Consider the following 18336-nt stretch of genomic DNA (forward strand, 5'->3'; position numbering starts at 1 on the left):
ATATAATGCAGTAATCAGCAGCTTGTTGTTTAAGCCCAAGTTACTTTTTTTGGCAGGCAGATCTGTTCCTTCTATATTAACATTGCATTTCAAGTTTTCCTATTGTGCAAGTAAACCTTTCTCATATAATTTTTTTTATTTAACATTTCTTGTTGCAAGCTAATTTTCAGAAAACCTTTAGCAAATGCTTTCAAAAAAAATCAGCCATTTCAAGTGGTGGGGACATGTCCCCAGCATCTCCAGTGTAAATGACACCTATGAATTCCACTTTTCTCATGTAATGTCATCCCTGCTGAATTAGCACACATGCGGGCATGATTTAGTCTTCCCTCCTCTTTTGTCATGTTCACAGGGAGAGAACTTAAAATTTGGCCAAAGAAGACAAGAAGTTGTTAAAGTTACTGATTGGTGCTGCACGTTTTGGGGTCATTTTATAAGTTTTATAAGTGGTTTATTCTTACTTAAAAATGCAAATAAACCTTTCTTAAAGCACTTTCATTGGTTCTTTGCCATTTCGTGTTGCATGCTATTTTTCACAAACGCTTTCAAAAAGTGACGGGGACATGTCCCCAGTGTAAATAACACATTACATCCAGGTTGCTGCCACTGCTCTGAACAATAAGCTTTGCTAACATTACTGGTTAATAAGAGCGGGAGAAGTTCTAAACTCAGCAACATTGCTGTATCTCACAGGACAGTTAACATTGTAAGCTAGCTTACTTCTGACTTACATCAGGCTTGCTTACCGTCCTCACGTGGTCAGCTGTCAGCTTGGCAGTGTCGCGGAATAGAAAAAAGACCCGCCCTATGCTGTATCTGATTGGCTGTTGGGTTGAGGCGTTAGGAGTGACGATTGGTTAGGCAGAGCCCTGTAAAGTTGCAAAGCTATTGCTAGAGAGGAGTGGACTTTGTAAATTTAACGAGTAGACCTAAATGATGTTTTAGCAACGCCCGACTCCCCCCCCACCCAAATTTTACTCACCCAATTTGGTTTCAAAACGGCGAATTTTGCCGATAGGTGAAGAGTTTAAACTTTCCAAGTGGACAAGAGGTCACAAATTGATTCTGAGCGGTCAGAAAAAAAACCTTTTCATGCATTGCATTTTCACTTTCCTCCCATCTTATCCAAATCACAGGATAATTCTTGCCTTTTAAGGCATTTTATTATTATTCATACAAAGAAGAAGGGGTCACAAGCCGAAAAAAACCCACTGGAACGGACCATGAACATCTTATAGCAACTGAGAAATAAATAGTGGTTCATTTTCTGAGAATAAGTAAGTAAAACGTAAAAGCACTGAGAAATTAGCTTTAAAAAACAAAATCTCACAATTCTTGCTCCTGTATTTATCTAAAACATTACCATTTAAAGTTGACAATGAATAAGAAAAAAGGTCAGGGTCATGGTCCATGAAAATAATTTTTTAATAAACCAAACTTTAATCCATCATTTTCGGACTAACACCCCCAAAAAACAGTAATGTTTGTGACAATATGAAAATGCTATGTTCTAAGTATAATTAAAAAATCTGGAGCAAGGCCTGGAAGTCTGTTTATTTACATGGTAATACACTACGAAGATCCAGAACAATAATTATCAAAATCAGTGCTCTCCTCTTCTTCATCGGGCATCAAAAACAACCACTGAAATCAAGGATGTCAAGGAAATGTACAGGTATGTTAGTACTCATATCATACATACGGTTTATAATAAAAAGCCTTTTGCAGTCACATAATATTTCACCATTCTTCCACACGAGGACTAGAATTTAACATCAACTAGCAGTCGTTAGTTTCAGGGGTCTGTAAATATTGGAAGTAAAACAGAAATATATTTTCAGGAGTAATAAGATAAGAAATAAAACTAATTATGAATTTACCGCAAAATGTTAAAAAAAAAATACACATCATGTTTCCTGCAGTTACCCATTACACATACAAGACTTCCTCACACACACAAAACCTCATTAAAGGATACATCTCTTTGTTCTCTTCTTGTACATGATCCTGTAACCGCACTCTCTGCATCGGATTGGATCACGGGCCTTAATTTCATTTTCAGTGTGACATTCTATAAGTAAATAGAGAGAGAATAATACAGAAAATACAGTTAATTAAAGACTGATACCCAGGTTACGATGTAACTTTCTGCAGAAGTTTTGTTTGTATAGGTTGGTTGTTGGAGGTTAGTTTATATGCACAATAGAATCCAATGGATGCTCATTCAAACTTAATTAATAGTATATATTTTAAAACATTTTTGAATAATACTAATACATTTAACTTATCTAGAAGTTAATTATCTTACTTGTAGTTAAGAATTTATATTGTTCCTCCAGCTAGTTACATTGGCAGATTCGCAAATCTTAAAGTGGAAAACCAGTTGTGTGAGTTTGTCAATTTGTCACAAAATAGCAAAAAATATTAAAATCCTGAAATATTCTAGTGTATAGATGTTAAAAAAAATGCAATGACAGTTTAAGTTTTGTGTGCCCTAACTTTGTCCTAAAAAAGTGAAAAAGGAGGGAAGAATAACTAGTTAATTAATCTCTATTTTTATAACCCTATTATCTGTAGTGTCCATGAATTCTTAGTTTTGCTGTAGACTAAATAAACCTATAGATAGACCTATATCTTTTCACTCTTTGAATAATAAAGTATACTCTAGAAACTGCACTCATATGCATGTGGTTTATATGAATTTTGTGGTTTTGTAATCCAACGGGGTGTGGGCAGAACTATATGCATGAGACAATAATAAACTTCATTGAGTCATTCAACCATCCTAATTGGTCAATTTGCCCTTAGGAACTTAGGAAATACATTATAATGCTTTGATGTTACTACTATTCAGTCAGTTCTACTAGAAAGGTGTAACATTATAATTATACAATACTAAAATGTAGTAATGGTATTTACGATAGTACTACACACACCTATCACTAGTACTAATATATAAGGTGTGAAAGCAGCAGCAGTAGCAGCGTAAAGTAAGATTAGGTCTGTTAGCATCGTTAGCAGTAGTAACGGCTGTAAGTATGTAGCTCACTGAACTATTCAGCAAAAGCTGTAATTTACCTCCACATATGTAGATCATAGGCTGCTGTTTGGGCGGTTGTACTTCTTTCTGTGGATCCATTTTTGTTTCTATAAAAGAAGACAAGAGAAACAATGTTGACACAATCACATCTGTATCATAACAGCATGCTAACACAGAAACAGCATGGTGGTACCGACAAGATTAACCTAAACCGTCAACAACCGGTAGGCGTAGCGAACAACAAAGGCCTTTAAGAAATATCATAATTCACTATGAACATAGTACATATGCATTAAACATAAGGGACAGCTTTTAAAAAGACCGTTTTAACATGCTAACTATTTGCTGTTTACGTTACCTCTCTTTTCATATCACACACGGCCGCCGGGGCACATGCGCACAACCGTCGTCCACCTCTGAGCAAAGTAGTTTGTGATTGGCCAGAAGACACTCCGTCACATGTGGCTTTTGTTTTTTGTTTTTACCAGACAACGCTAATGAATATGAATATATGACAGACTAACGTTACACGGTATGCAGTAGTGTTTGTGGTTTATTTGTGTTGGGGTTGTTCATGATTCAAGGATAGAAATAGATACGTTTTTGTTTCTACCTCCGGTCCCACAGGGGGCGCTGTGGAAAACCGTCTCCCCAAACGGTCCATCATCTGACGGACACTCAGCTGGCCCTCTACACTACTTCACAACAACGACTCTGTCGACAATGTTCACACCTTGACTGCCAAAACTGCCATAACTTACTATTAGTCTTTTGCCTTTTTTGTTTACGTTTTGCATCATGGAGCCGACTGCGCCCAAAAGGTTTGTGTAAATCCGAGTGGTTTAAAACGTGCTTCTCAAAGCCATGAACTAGCTAGCTGAACGGCTAACGTAGGCGGTAGCTCAGCAAGCTGATGCTAACTTAGTTAGCTTTACTGGTTTCTGTCTTTCCATTCAGTTAGATGAGTTAACGATTTAAGAGGCCGCTTAAATCACAAGCCCTGTGCTTCTAATGACACTCTAGCCTGGTTTGTTTTGGGGTAACCGTTAATTTCGTTTGTGCCTTCTTAGGGAGCATTTTGAGCTAATACATTATTCCTTGGACATGAAATACAAATTAATGAATTGTGTGTTAATTGAAACAATCTCACATTTCCATGTAAAACAAATTGAGTATACGGTGATTTAGGTGTACTAGTAGTTGTTTCTCTGAGGAGCATGTTCAGCATGAGAAAGAGCTGGGCAAGATGGTATCAAAGACATGATATATCTTTAAAGTTGTCTTTTCTTAATGTTACATCATAACGTTATACTTACCTGTATAGTTAGTAAGGTGTAATATTACTGAACTGTAACTCATTACAGTTCATTGTAAGGTTTAAGTTTTAAAACATAACCTATCACAATTTCCCAGAGCCTAAGGTGTGCATATTTTGTCTAAAACCCAATCATATCAAACACAGGAAAGTAGCACATTCTCACACATTTAAGCAATTGTGCTTGTTTAATTAGTTTACAAGTTTAGTTTACAAGTTTTCCATCAATTGCCTAAACAATTAACGACAAATGATAAATCTCAGCACAGTGTAAGATACAAAAATGTTGGACTTATCAAAAATGTTGGACTTATCAGATTGAAATTAGTGAAAATAATGTCTCTGCGTTTGCCATTTATCCGTAGTCTTCAAGCTTCCATCACGATATCTACTATGCTAATAAATAGTATAACAAATATTAATGTGGCATTAGAGTGATTTGATTTTGCTAAATATCCTCCAGCTCTAGACAATTTAATTAAATCCCTTGCTGTAGTGTTTGTTGAAATGAATAAATGCACAAACATCTGGGTTGTTTATATTTCACTTTATTTTGTTTCTGAGTACATTATTCCCAACTTTATTGATTTATGTGTATAAGTTAATGCTAGTTGCTGGAAAACACCGTGCTTTTGAGATGCTCCTGTGGTGTAGTGTTTTAGTTAGGTTTCACTTCTTGTTTTTATTTACACTACACGGTTCCATTTTTACAGCAAGCTGAAAAAGCTGAGTGAAGACAGTTTGACCAAACAACCAGAGGAAGTGTTTGATGTTCTAGAGAAACTCGGTGAAGGGTAAGATGTTTTATTCATGACTAACATCCAATTCCACTTGTTGACTGAAAATATTTTAAGTCCATCACACACAGTAGTCTGTCCTATTTTTAAGATGCACCTCTTGTGTTGTGTAATGCGTATATTTGTTAATACTTTCAGTTATATAATACACTCTGGACATATTGTGACCTAATGTTTGTGTATGTGTTTAGCTCCTATGGCAGCGTGTTCAAAGCCATCCATAAGGAGTCAGGCCAGGTGGTGGCCATCAAGCAGGTTCCTGTTGAATCTGATCTGCAGGAGATCATCAAGGAGATTTCAATCATGCAGCAGTGTGACAGGTTAGAAGAGAACACAGCTTTTCCCAACCGACATAGATTGGATTTAAACATCCCTATTTCCCTCAAAGCATCATACTCGCTTCCATTTTTGCTTTGCATTTTGATTTAACAGCAATGGTTTCACTAGTGCTCTGATGTCCTGACCAACAAGACTTTTCTCCCTTTTGTTGTTTTTGTTGTAAATGAAACAAACTTTGTCTTCTCTTTTGATAACCGCTCTGTTTTGTTTTTCCTCCTAGCCCATACGTAGTGAAGTACTATGGGAGCTACTTTAAGAACACAGACCTGTGGATTGTCATGGAGTACTGTGGAGCCGGCTCCGTCTCTGACATCATCAGACTGCGCAACAAGACGGTGGGTGCTGTCAGAGAATTACTGTTGTGGTGTGTGAGACAGTACTAAAATGTTAGTCATTCACAAATTATCAGTGTTTCCTGTGATATATTAAACTTGTTTATAATGTACATACCAAACATACAACATTGCAGTTTGACGAAGACATTGACATTAACTACGTATTTCTTTTTAATGTTTATGATGGTGATAAAGCCTCAGTGATGACTCTCTGGGCTTTTATACAGTTCCTACAAAAATCTATCTACTGTCCCATTTTTTTTTTTTTTTGAACAGTAGTGGACATAAAAACCTAAAGGGATGGATTACAGAGTAGGTCCTCAGCTGTCGACATGGACAAAACAAACGCTCATTTAGCTGTGGAGTAGGGGGGGAAAGTCCTGGTTGGCTGTGTTTGTGAATTAACTTGCCAAACCACTGACTAAAATAAGTTTGTGTTACATACCTGCGTTACACATTTCTTCATTTACTCTTGGATCTTACTTAATCCCTGTGTTGTTTTTGCTTCTCACATCAGTTGACGGAGGATGAGATCGCCACTATCCTGAAGTCAACACTGAAGGGTCTTGAATACCTTCACTTCATGAGGAAGATCCATCGGGACATCAAGGCAGGAAACATCCTCCTCAACACTGAGGGACACGCCAAACTGGCAGACTTTGGAGTTGCTGGACAACTAACGGTAATGTTATAGCGGTTTGTGTGGAGGGTTTGTACTACTGACGGCTAAATGAATGTTCTCATCAAATGTCCGCTTGGAAAGTAAAATCTTTCTCTGATTTTGAAGACTTCATAATGTTGATACCAGCCTTGTTTTTCCTCAAAAAGGACACCATGGCCAAGAGAAACACTGTGATTGGAACTCCGTTCTGGATGGCCCCAGAGGTGATCCAGGAGATCGGCTACAACTGTGTGGCTGACATCTGGTCCCTGGGCATCACGTCCATAGAGATGGCAGAGGGCAAACCTCCCTATGCTGACATCCATCCCATGAGAGTGAGTGTAAACATGGTTTGTGGGTGCTCAGACCCAACCACATAGCCCTAAAGCAAGGGTTAGTACAAAGGATTTTAGGTGCCTAAAGAACAAACACTTGACTTGGCATAATGTCTCTGTGTTTTTTCCCCTCCTTTCTCTTTATTATCCCACCTGATGTTTTGAAACCACTTTGTGTTCCTTCAGGCTATCTTCATGATCCCAACCAACCCTCCTCCAACATTCAGGAAGCCGGAGCTTTGGTCAGACGAATTCACAGACTTTGTCAAGAAGTGTCTTGTCAAGAATCCAGAGCAGAGAGCGACTGCCACACAGCTCCTACAGGTTGGAGGAAGGAAGGACACAAACACGCACATACAGATATTAACTTATAAGGGCAGAACATAAATACCTGGGTGTATGTGGGGTGGCGATGGCGCAATGGATAAGACTATGCCTTCGGTGTGAGAGACCCGGGTTCAATTCCCTACTGTGACCCATCCACCATTGTGTCCCTGAGCAAGACACTTAACCCCTAGTTGCTCCAGAGGCGTGTGACCTCTGACATGTATAGCAATTATAAGTCGCTTTGGATAAAAGCGTCAGCTAAATGAATAAATGTAAATGTATGCACTCAGGGAAACTGATGTAGAAAAATTTAACTAAGTAACGTGGATGCTCTGTTTGTGTTTTGTGGCAGAGAGCCATTGAGGCACTAAATGTTTTGTTTGTTTTTGCTCTTGTGAATGTCCAGCACCCATTTATAAACCAGGCCAAGCCGGTCACAATCCTGAGAGACCTAATAACTGAGGCCATGGAGATGAAAGCCAAGAGGCAGCAGGAGCAACAGAGAGAGCTGGAGGAGGAGGATGACAACTCTGTACGTATGCTAAGATGCCAACAATAGCGTTTGCGTTAAAGCTACCACTAGATTTGACTTGACATGATGAGACGGCCATATGTTGAGGCTATATGACTTAATGTCTCCTCCAGGAGGAGGAAACGGAGGTCGACTCTCACACTATGGTGAAGTCGGGCTCAGAGGGCGCAGGAACCATGCGGGCCACCAGCACCATGAGTGATGGGGCACAGACCATGATCGAACACGGCAGCACCATGCTCGAGTCAGACCTTGGCACCATGGTCATCAACAGTGATGACGACGAAGAGGAGGAGGAAGACCAGGGATCCATGCGGAGTGAGCGCACACAATTTTAAATCAGTACTGTGGAGAAAAGGGAGAAAACTGCCAAAACAGGGTGCTAGTTAAGGAGTCTCCAAAATAATTAAATTAAAGTAATGTTAGGATTTTTTTTGTGCTTCTCTCAAGATTTTAGCAAATGTATGTAGTTTCACATTTTGTGAAGTTGGAACACAACCCTCTTCCTCCTCCACAGGGCACGCCGCCCCACAGCAGCCGATGCGTCCGTCCTTCATGGACTATTTTGACAAACAGGACTCCAACAAGGCAGCCCAGCAGCAGGAGAACTACAACCACAACCAGCCGCAGGAGCAGCCCGGCTACCACATCCAATCCAAGAACGTCTTTCCTGACAACTGGAAGGTGCCTCAGGATGGAGACTTTGACTTTGTGAGTAACCTCTTCCATGAACATGTGATGGCACTGCTGAAATTAATGGGGTTATTCATAGTGGAAATTGTTAATGTTGACCTGAATGAATACACACCAGGGCTACAGTGGTAAAAAACAGCAAAACAGAAGCACTGAATGTGACTCACCCCTTCTCCTTTGTTGTTCTGTCTGTGCTTCTATTTGTGGGCTGTCACCCAGCTGAAGAACCTGGACTTTGAGGAGCTGCAGTTGCGCCTGAGTGCCTTGGATCCCATGATGGAGCGGGAGATTGAAGAGCTCAGGCAGCGCTACACTGCCAAAAGGCAGCCCATCCTGGACGCCATGGATGCCAAGAAAAGACGACAACAGAACTTCTAAGTGCTCCTCCCTGTCGCCTTTTCCCTCTTGTCTCTGCTTCCCAAAGCCACCATCACCACGAAACTTATGTCCCATTGACTCAGAGGAACTAAGATGTCTTTGTTGGAAGCCCACTGCCGTGCCGACTGCCTGCTAACTGGCCTGTAAATGAAGTTAGATGCTTCTTTTACTGGGTAACATCCATTTTGGCTCCTGGAATCTACACTCGTCTGCCTTGTTTCTACATGATGTCTAGATGCTGTTCCTCCATATGTTTGTTTCTACAGTTCCTGTGAAGTTGGTTTCCCGTGAATGATGCTCAGGACTGTGGCAAAAGAGAGAGAAGGTTTGGCAATTATACGTCTTAAAAAGTCACAATGAATTTCCCCTTTTTCCAAATGAAATTATAGACACAAAAAACCCTCTGGGAATCCCCATTAACACATAAGGAAGCCTATCATCTGGCAGTGGCAGCAGCATAATAACCAGGTCTATGACAAGGGGTCTTTTTTTCCTGTGTAAATATATTATAGAGCTTAGTTTGGAAATACCTGCAACAAAAAAGCTGTGGAGGCTTGTCCATGACCAAAGACAATCAAGATTACATTGATTAAGTTGAGAATGCCTTAAAATATTTGAAACCTGGTTTTCAGAATAAGCGGTGTAAGAAAACAGCCAAGTTGTCAGATGGTTCAATCTGTTTCCTCACTTCGATATGAGTTGGGGGTGGACTGTGGAAAGCTGCAAGAATGGACAGAAAGAATGGACGGAAATCGTGTGGATGGTGAATGGATTGTGCATGTTTTCAATCGTCGGTGGAACAGAAAATTCTAAACTTCTTCATTTGGTCTTCATAATTTCTTTCATTTTGTTGTTTTCAAGTATGATATTCTGGGCTTCTTTAAACATCCAGTGCTCTGTCTATACTGACAAACTCCATGCATCTGAGGGCTTCATTCCTCTTTTCTAGATGGCTTTCTGAACGCACACCTAACCACTTCTCTTAGTGAATTTAAAATCAGCACCAATATTCATTCCTGAGTTAGAAAAAATATAAGATTTCCATACAAGCAAAAGCATTCCAAAATACTGTATGAAGTGAAGTCTTTAAAACCCCTAAGACGGTTCTGACAATGTTTTCTGTAATTGTTCCACACTATGATTGATTAACTTCAAATTACAATATGACTCGCCGTAGAACCAACTAGTCACAAACAGTTCTATCGTTCAAGAAAAAAACCACGTCAGGTTGAGATAAAACACAAAAGTGACTCACTCATACTGTATACTTAAGAAATACAGAGCCGTGGCATCAGCCACACGTCTAATGTCTGAATTTTGGACAATATTCATAGCAAATTTTCATGTAGCTTATATCTATGTTTCCACAACTATGCTTGAGAATGTGCTGTTTTCGGACATGTAGGTGTGATGTTATTAATGAAGGAATGAGGACACACTGAGTTCATGCTGTGTTTTTAATAGCTAAAAACGTTATTTACACAAAACTGTCCAGCTCAATAATCCAGTTTCACAATTTTGGAAGTTTAACTAACAAGCAAACAACCTGTTTGGTGTCTTTATGAAGGAAACAAATCGCTCTGTCTTGGTGGTTCTTTATTTCTCACACATTGAATTTACACGTGCTAATAATGTCTGCAATGTACTATAATGGCTGCAGTTTACTGTTACATGAATGTTAATATGCAGTCTTGATGGTGTGGTTCAGCCACACTTACTGCGTGTTAATCTTTTTAATAATACCTGTTACACTGTTTTCTGTCTAGTCCGATGGACCACGTGGCCATGCCGCTTTGAACACCTGAATCCAAATGTCAATCAGTACAGTCTTTTGAATACTCACCTCTGTATGTTTTTTGTGGGGTTTTGTTGTTTGTTTATCTTTTGTTTTTCTGCGTGCAGGTGAACCAGTTCTGTCACAGAAATCATTAACATTCTTGCCATGAATTGTTGTCATAAATTAATTCTGCAGTGCATTGGCAACTTACATTCGAGCATTCAGATTTTATTTATTAATTGTGTTTTGGTGACACTGGTTTAAATATGGAAGCTTATTTGGCTGTTAATATTTTTGCCCTTTGTCAAATATATGTGGCTTCATTTCAGTGTGTTTTAGACTATGCATGTTTATAATTATGTTTGCAATTTAGAGGAATGCTGTTGTATTAACTGCACAGATCAGAGTACTGTTTAATATGGAAGCTGGGTTTTCAGCTTTAACAAAGCTTTGCTCTGTACAATTAAAAAGCCCCAGTTTAAATATGACAGTATGGAGAATCTACCATAATATGTATAGTTATCTAAAATCTGAAATCAGTTTTTTGATATATAGCTATATGGTTTTGTTGTCATTTATTTCACTCTTATATAAAGACTTAAGGGTGTAGAGTGGAATGTAAGCATTTATGTTTGAACCACTTAATTTATTTTTTGTTTGTAATACTTTATAAAGTTTTGGGGGAAAAAAGAGCAAGAAATAATAAAAGTTACTTATAGTTAACCGTAACTGCAGTGGAATGCTTTTATGTTATCTCTGAGTTGGATTTTGTTTCAGTAGAAACCATCATGAATGATCACGAGACAGAACCCCGGCCATACCGTAACTATTGTAGTATGGACGCCACTGTTCTTCGTTTGCACGCTATTTCCTAGGAAGCGCGCCCATAAATGCCGTGTGCGCTTGTTGAAAGATGTTAATACGGCACCAACTGTTCCTCTCTCCATAAGTTCTTGCACAACCACGTCCTTAATTCACAGCCACTCTGGGTATAGAAAAGTTGGAGGGGACAATCAGGAAATCATGTCTGCACCCAGCAGAAGGATCGTCAACACTAAATCAGCCCCGGCTGCCATCGGTCCATACAGGTGAGGATACTTTAAAAACGTACCAGTTTCTATTTGTAACGACACGTGAGGCGTAGAAACTATTGCATAAAATATTTGAATGGGAAGGACAGTCCAGTATTTGATCAGGGGCGGGTCTTAGTGCCCAATGAACTCACCTACTTGACCCCAATAAAAAAAGTGCCAAAGCTAAACGTTTGGCACAGCAGAAGAAGAAATCACAGACAGCAGACTTGCAATGGCAACTATCCGTCGACAAATCCCGTACACACCAAAAGCCCCAGTCAGACAGGGCATATACAGGTAAGGAATAAAGTCCTGTGAAAGGCTGGATCTGGACTTCAGATAGGCCAAAACCTTTAGAATTAAAAAAAAAAAAAAAAAAAAAAGGCACCGTTTCGAGTACTTGATTAAAATGATATTACATACATAATGAAATAACCTGACAGAAATACAGAAGTTTTTTTCGTGTTTAAGTAAATCGGTCCAGTTTCACATGTTGAGGGGTGTTCCTGCTCTGGCCAATTGGCTGGCAGTGGGTGGAGTTACTTCAAACTGCGTGCTATTTGAAAATGTTCACTTTAATTCACTCAACAAGGTTCATCACACCTTGTTAAAGTTGGCTCTCTTTTTGTATTTCTTTTTTTGCCATTTTGGTGTCTGGTAGTAAATGTTTCTTATCTTGCATTTGTACCATTTGACTTGATAATCAACCAATTTCAGGGTTCAGGATCACAAGACTGGTGATACATTAGTGTCATTGAGATATTTTATGCATTATAATTTGGTTGCAGGAACAGCTTTTTATATGCTCATCCCTTTTTAATAATGTTCAACTGTCTTTTAGAGAGAATTTCTTTCATTCAATCTTCATAAACATCTACATACTGAATGTTCATTCATAAGTGAGAAAAATAGGAAATCATTGATTGATACATAAATATATAAAGCAGACTCATTATTCCTTTCAAAAAGATTCAGCAGGCTTTTGCAATGTATTTTAGATTTTGTCTTGGCTCTTTTGACTGTTTTATTTGGTGTGATTTGATTTATTAGGATCCCCATTAAAGCATCAGCTACTCCTCCTTTGCACTTAACAAGAATGAAAACACACTACACAATCAATGCACAAAATAACACATTACAAGAACGTACACAGTCAATTCACAAAACAATAGATTACAACGAAAACACAAGCAATAGACAGAACAAATACACACCATGAAGTGTTTCTCTCACATAAAATGAAGTGTTCAGGTCTAAGAACTGTATGTTTGTGTGCGTCCTCTGTCTCATCCTCAGCCAGTCGGTGGTTGTGGACCGAACAATGTACATCTCGGGTCAGCTAGGGCTGGACGTGGCCTCTGGTCAGCTGGTAGATGGAGGAGTGCAGGCCCAGGCTAAGCAGGTGAGGCTTGCGGGGACAGGTGATGATGTTTGTATGGCATCTGCCAGTTATTTCTATTGGCTGAGAGAGTGCCAGAGACAGAACTACTGTCCCTCACCTTTACTCCATCGCAGTGATCACTGTGACTTTTTTTCCTCTACACAAGTAATTTACATTTAAGTTCATCAAGAAGCACATTTGTGTGCCACATGATTTTGACCTCCACAGAGAAATAAATTCCTCAGTGAATGACTATTTTAATTATATGGAGCAGAAGGAAAAGGAAGGGATATAGGGCGTTTGCAGTCTCTGGAACGTTGTAGCAGAGCCTATCCTGATTTTAGCTGATTTTATTTATTTTTTCTTTTCTTTTAACTATATTTTAATTTCTTAAGTGTTTTCTTGCTTGTATCATGTGTGTTTTATTGTCTTTGGACTTCTGAAGGCACTTTGTAACAAGTTTTTTCTTTCCTAAAATAAAGATTAATACATTATTATAAGGCATAGGGTGTAGAGCAGTGCTACTTGTTAGAGCGCTATGTGTCTTAATATTTTGTAAACAATGCTCAAAATGTTCAGTAAGCTTGTTTCTGACAAAACACTTCCCTTTTAAATTTAGAAGAAGAAAAAGAAGGAGCTTTATTGCCAAGTAGTGTTTTACACATGCGAGGAATTTGCTGTGGTGATAAGGTGCTACTGGCGTAAAAACCCACAAAATAAAAAAATAAAAACACAAGTTTAAACAGACAAAGCAACAAAGACAAAATCAATATGCTGACCTTAATGAATCAAAATAAGAACATGTTTCCTAGGCCTCAACTGAATGGCTCTTCAATCTGAAAATCAAAAACATCCATCCATCCTGAAACATATATGAAGAAAATATAATTTGAAAGGTGATATTAAAACACTGATTGTGTATTACATTGTCTCTCATCCCTCAGGCTCTCATCAATATGGGCGAGATCCTTAAAGCTGCTGGCTGTGACTACACCAATGGTGAGACCTCAGTACTATCAGGTTATTCAGTACCTCCGCTGCTGCTCATGTGTTTTATACGATTTCAATGTTCAAACATAACAAACTCTCTGACAGAGTAAACTCTTTGATTCCAGTGGTGAAGACGACCGTGCTGCTCGCCGATATAAATGACTTTAACAGCGTCAATGAGGTCTACAAAACATGTAAGACACTATTTCAATTTCATGATGAAAAGCAGATTATAATGGAAAATAAGAGATGCATATTTTATTGCTTCTTGTAATGGAATTGTTAAAATGTACTGAATGTTTTTCTCTCATATTTATATTCTTCTAAATATGTAAAAGCAGCCACTCAGTGGCAGCCTTTCTCCAAGATTGGAAGATAAATCAGTCGTTAGTTTCCTCATCATCATTTTCTTCCTAGTATGGAGTGTTTTTGATTTGGAGTGGCATGCTGGGGACATGTCCCCACCCCTTTTTGAAATGGCTGATGCTAATCCCATCACTTTTTAAAAGCATTTGTAAAAAAAATTTTAAAAATCTGAAAAATAGCTTGCTACTGGAAATGTTAAATAACAAATGAAAATGCTATAAGAAAGGTTTATTTGCACAACAAGAATTTAATAAGATTTGCAATGCAATGTAAATATAGAAGAAACAGATCTGCGTTGTCTAAAAAAAGTTACCTAAGCTAAAAAAACAAGTTACTGATTACTGCATTATATTCCAGCATATTTTTATATTTTTAATTGCCACCTGCCACCTCAATATAAATAAAGACATTTCCACCATAAATTGGTGCAGAAAATTTCTCCAGAAAGCAGGAAATTAAGTGTTTAATGCTCAAAATCTTCTGAGGGATCCCCCATCGTATTTTTCATCAATGAATATTTTTTCTAAATAGTATTAAAATATATTCGTGTCTTTTTCTCGTGACCCTTAAAATTGTGCATCATCACCTTTCATGGCTGAAGTGTCAAACCCCTTATCTGAGCCCTTAAATGTCCCCACCACTTTTCAACAAAAATGACACCCTTGGGAAGTGGGGTTGTGATGAAGGAGGTTATTCTTTAAGTGGAGGATGCGGATTTAAGCCTGCATGTCAGGGGGTTCGTAGTCTGCTGCAGTGACCTTGAGCAAACACCTGATTGTCTAGGGCATCTCTTAAGTTTCAGAGTAAATATGATCTAAATACTCTAATAACATTGTCTTTACTGATGGTCACATTTACATGCCCTTGTACAGTATGTGGGCGCTGGAGTATGGCACCAGAATTATTAATCCAAGCAAATCCTGTGGAGCTGGAATCATGAAACGTTTCCGCATGAAAAATGATTGAAAATACAACAATGATCAAACTAGTTGCCTTGTATATAATTTATAACAATGCATCATATTTTATGAGCTCTTCACGTGTTTTGTGTGCAGAAATCTTAATTTGTTAAGTAACTAGTAAATAAAACGTCAAAAAATTGTAGCACAGTAAAAAGCCCAATATTTCCCTGTGGAGTAGAAGTAGCATGAAAAGAGAGATTCATATAGAGCCAGTGTAGACCAATCTCTTTGTAGTTTTATTTACAGAGACCCAGCAATTCCCACTGTGAGCAAGCACTCGGCGACAGTGGCAAGGAAAAACTCTATTTTAAAAGGAGAAACCTCAAGCAGAATTGAAAATCAGGGTGGGTGGCAAACTCCCTCAACCGGTTGGGTTGAGAGAGTGAGTGATGGTCTCACTCCCAAATCATCACATATGGATGCTTGGTCAAGACCCGTTGGCGTTAACTTATTTTTGAACGCAGTGGGCTCAACGCGTTGTTCAGCGCTACAGGTGGGCCTAGTCCACAAGTCCACATAGGGAGGACTAACCTAGCCAAGTAGTTTTGCTGCCTAAACCCATAAACAAAACAAAACTGTGAAAGTTTCACAAAGTTAACCACATGTTTTATTTTAGAATGGCTAACTGGACATTGCCCTACACGTTCAAAAACAATGGGGCCCATCCTGAGACACCTAGCTCTGTGAGCCAATGGGGAGGTCTGCAGTTAGGGGTCTTGAACAAGCGTCCATATGTGAGGAGTTGGTAGAGAGAATCGGCAACAGCCGTACAAAGTGAGGAAACAGCGGAGTGCCAAAACCAAATCTGAAAGTTTCTGGCAGGGAGTATTCAACATACCTAGACCTGCTGAGTTGCACAATGTGTCCAAATAAGGCTGTTCTTCACCCATCCATACATGTATAAAGATTGGATATTGCTTACCTACATAGGCCTAAACACGACACTTCAGGTCACACACAGCACCTTCTAAAGAGCGCCAGTCAGTCTATCTCTCTGAAACAAAATAAAGCTAATCTTGACCTTGAGTTGCTTAGGAGATGGCCCACAGAGTTCAGCCTTATCAAGGCAGCTGCGTCAGTCTAGACATATAAGAGACAGAGTTTAACTGTTTTGGAGAGTCCCAGACTGCGGCATTTAGCTTACTTTAGCTTTGCAAGTCACCCTAATGTGAGCTGGGAAAACCCTTTAAAGAAGAAAAATTCCTTCACAGACACAAGGAGGAAAGATAACACACCGTAGCACAATGCAAGGTAACAAGGTGCAATGGTAGCAGTAATAATACAAATACCAATAAATCATAATTGTAATTATAGCAATAATAATAAGCAATAATTATACGACTAATAAAAATAATACTAATAATAATTGTAGCATTGGGTGTCGAGCAGGAACATGGAGGCAGTAGATAAATCCAGACTGTACAGCTCCAGAAGCAGAAATACCTGCTGAAAGTGACAGAAGGACAGAGTACATTACATCAGATTTCTACTTAAGTACAGAACTTGAGTAAATGTGCTAAGTTACATTCCACCACTGCTCACATTTCAGTGACATCTCTCAGAAAAGGTGTAGCAGTCACTCAGCCCTTCCTCTCGCAGGCTGCTCGGTCTGGGTGTAATGGAAGCTGACGTGCCCAGTGAGCTGTAAATGGACACCACCGTGCTGGCACACAGACGTAACCCTAACCCCCCCAGACCCGGGTATAGGCCCGCGCTCCCACCTCCATCCTGACGCTACTCAACCCTAAAACGCAGTCAGAGAACTTTCCCTGACCCTGATAAGAGGATGGAGAGGACATGTGTCCACTGGGATCCAAAGATTTATGACCATAATTTGGTTACCCCTTTATCTTTTAACTGACATCCCCCCAACCCCCATTTAGCATTTATAAACAGCATATATATTTAATAAAATGTTTATAACATACTGTAATGTTGTTGTAAGCAGATATATAAGTTAATTTGTCAAAGCTTCTCCTGTGGGCTGGTTTATAAGCAGATTCATAGAAGTTGAAATACTGTACATCAATAAACACAAAACATATCTGTGTATGACATAGTGTTATAAAAAAATTAAATAATTATATACTACTTAAATGCTTAATATAGGAGTTAAAATAAAGTGTTACCTCTTTCTAATAAACCATAATAAAAATCCAATAATGCTTTTGTTATATTGTAAATATAATATGTAAAGATAACATAAATGTTTTTCTCCAGTTTTCAGCAGTAACTTCCCTGCCAGAGCGGCCTACCAAGTTGCTGCTCTCCCCAGAGTAAGTACAAACAAAACTTTTACGGCAGTGTAGCGTATATTACAGATTACTGCAGTACCCTGTGGTACATTCACGTGCATCAATACACATGGGGTAGTTCGTGTGTTACTAGGTGCATGTTCATTCATCTCTCACTCTTGGGTTAACCCCTTATGGCTGTACAGACTCTCAGTCTCGCTGGACGATGTATTGTAGTATTTTTTGTTACCCACATTGCTTCCTTTCCCATGTCCTCGGTGTCTCTGACTCTGTCTTTTTCTCTTCAGGGTGGACTTGTGGAAATTGAGGCGATTGCTGTTCTGGGTCCTCTCTCAGACTCCTGACTAGCCGGCCAAATTACAAACAAGCTGTAGTGTAACCATTAAGTGACCAGATGACACGAGGATCATATTGACTTACTTCTTCCATATAGTCAGATTTTTGCATAAATTTGTTTCCCCTCTGACAACTGTGGCTAGTTGAACTATCTTCCATATTATACCACTTGAGATTAAAACCTTTAACAACAGAGCAGCACTTAATTCAACAGAATATGTGGTTTATGGTCATTTCACACCTAACATACTGTGCAAAAAATCCAAATGTAATGATAAAGTCAGTATCTCTACAACCAATCCAACATTCCCTGGTCAAAGGGGCCAGATTCAGGGTCAAATCAACTTCCTTTGGGATCTCATCTTATGTTGCGATTCAGAGAAATGGACACACACATTTTAAAAGTGCAGCTCTCACTAATAAAAAGTAAAACCTCTGATCCTA

General features: G+C 38.9%; 3 protein-coding genes across 4 annotated transcripts; 2 read left to right on the forward strand and 1 right to left on the reverse strand.

Moving 5' to 3' along the window:
• Positions 1–1401: 1401 nt before the first annotated feature.
• Positions 1402–3480, reverse strand: polr2k (RNA polymerase II, I and III subunit K). The gene is made up of 4 exons (XM_038724818.1): positions 3399–3480; positions 3079–3147; positions 1979–2071; positions 1402–1644 (listed from the first exon to the last, which is right to left on the reverse strand). The coding sequence occupies exons 2-4, from the start codon at positions 3137–3139 to the stop codon at positions 1622–1624; spliced, it is 177 nt and encodes a 58-aa protein (XP_038580746.1). The 5' UTR covers positions 3140–3147; positions 3399–3480; the 3' UTR covers positions 1402–1621.
• A 201-nt stretch (positions 3481–3681) lies between these two features.
• On the forward strand, positions 3682–11252 carry stk3 (serine/threonine kinase 3 (STE20 homolog, yeast)). Its single transcript, XM_038724813.1, has 11 exons — positions 3682–3861; positions 5069–5149; positions 5344–5472; positions 5712–5826; positions 6344–6508; positions 6655–6822; positions 7009–7146; positions 7556–7681; positions 7795–7999; positions 8199–8392; positions 8594–11252. The coding sequence occupies exons 1-11, from the start codon at positions 3839–3841 to the stop codon at positions 8750–8752; spliced, it is 1503 nt and encodes a 500-aa protein (XP_038580741.1). The 5' UTR covers positions 3682–3838; the 3' UTR covers positions 8753–11252.
• A 208-nt stretch (positions 11253–11460) lies between these two features.
• Positions 11461–18331, forward strand: rida (reactive intermediate imine deaminase A homolog). Of its 2 annotated transcripts, none has more exons than XM_038724814.1 (6): positions 11461–11617; positions 12899–13004; positions 13928–13982; positions 14099–14167; positions 17522–17577; positions 17844–18331. In XM_038724814.1, the coding sequence occupies exons 1-6, from the start codon at positions 11553–11555 to the stop codon at positions 17898–17900; spliced, it is 408 nt and encodes a 135-aa protein (XP_038580742.1). In that variant the 5' UTR covers positions 11461–11552; the 3' UTR covers positions 17901–18331. The 2 variants fall into 2 exon arrangements, with proteins under 2 accessions (XP_038580742.1, XP_038580743.1); XM_038724815.1 differs by lacking the exon at positions 11461–11617 and adding an exon at positions 11742–11899.
• Positions 18332–18336: the final 5 nt, after the last annotated feature.

The sequence above is a fragment of the Micropterus salmoides genome, unplaced genomic scaffold, assembly GCF_014851395.1.
Source record: "Micropterus salmoides isolate LMB-PRFRI ecotype aquatic unplaced genomic scaffold, ASM1485139v1 Ms_hic_scaffold_17, whole genome shotgun sequence".
Lineage (NCBI taxonomy): Eukaryota > Metazoa > Chordata > Actinopteri > Centrarchiformes > Centrarchidae > Micropterus > Micropterus salmoides.

Excerpts from the sequence above, each read along its gene's own strand:
- rida (XM_038724814.1), top strand. The coding sequence starts at position 11,553 with ATGTCTGCACCCAGCAGAAGGATCGTCAACACTAAATCAGCCCCGGCT. Across the intron at positions 13,005-13,927 it reads TGCAGGCCCAGGCTAAGCAG|GCTCTCATCAATATGGGCGA; the intron begins GTGAGGCTTGCG and ends CTCATCCCTCAG. Across the intron at positions 13,983-14,098 it reads TGGCTGTGACTACACCAATG|TGGTGAAGACGACCGTGCTG; the intron begins GTGAGACCTCAG and ends CTTTGATTCCAG.
- polr2k (XM_038724818.1), bottom strand. The coding sequence starts at position 3,139 with ATGGATCCACAGAAAGAAGTACAACCGCCCAAACAGCAGCCTATGATC. Across the intron at positions 2,072-3,078 it reads TATGATCTACATATGTGGAG|AATGTCACACTGAAAATGAA; the intron begins GTAAATTACAGC and ends ATTTACTTATAG. Across the intron at positions 1,645-1,978 it reads CAAGAAGAGAACAAAGAGAT|TGGTTGTTTTTGATGCCCGA; the intron begins GTATCCTTTAAT and ends CCTTGATTTCAG.
- stk3 (XM_038724813.1), top strand. The coding sequence starts at position 3,839 with ATGGAGCCGACTGCGCCCAAAAG. Across the intron at positions 5,827-6,343 it reads TCAGACTGCGCAACAAGACG|TTGACGGAGGATGAGATCGC; the intron begins GTGGGTGCTGTC and ends TTCTCACATCAG. Across the intron at positions 8,000-8,198 it reads AGACCAGGGATCCATGCGGA|GGCACGCCGCCCCACAGCAG; the intron begins GTGAGCGCACAC and ends CCTCCTCCACAG.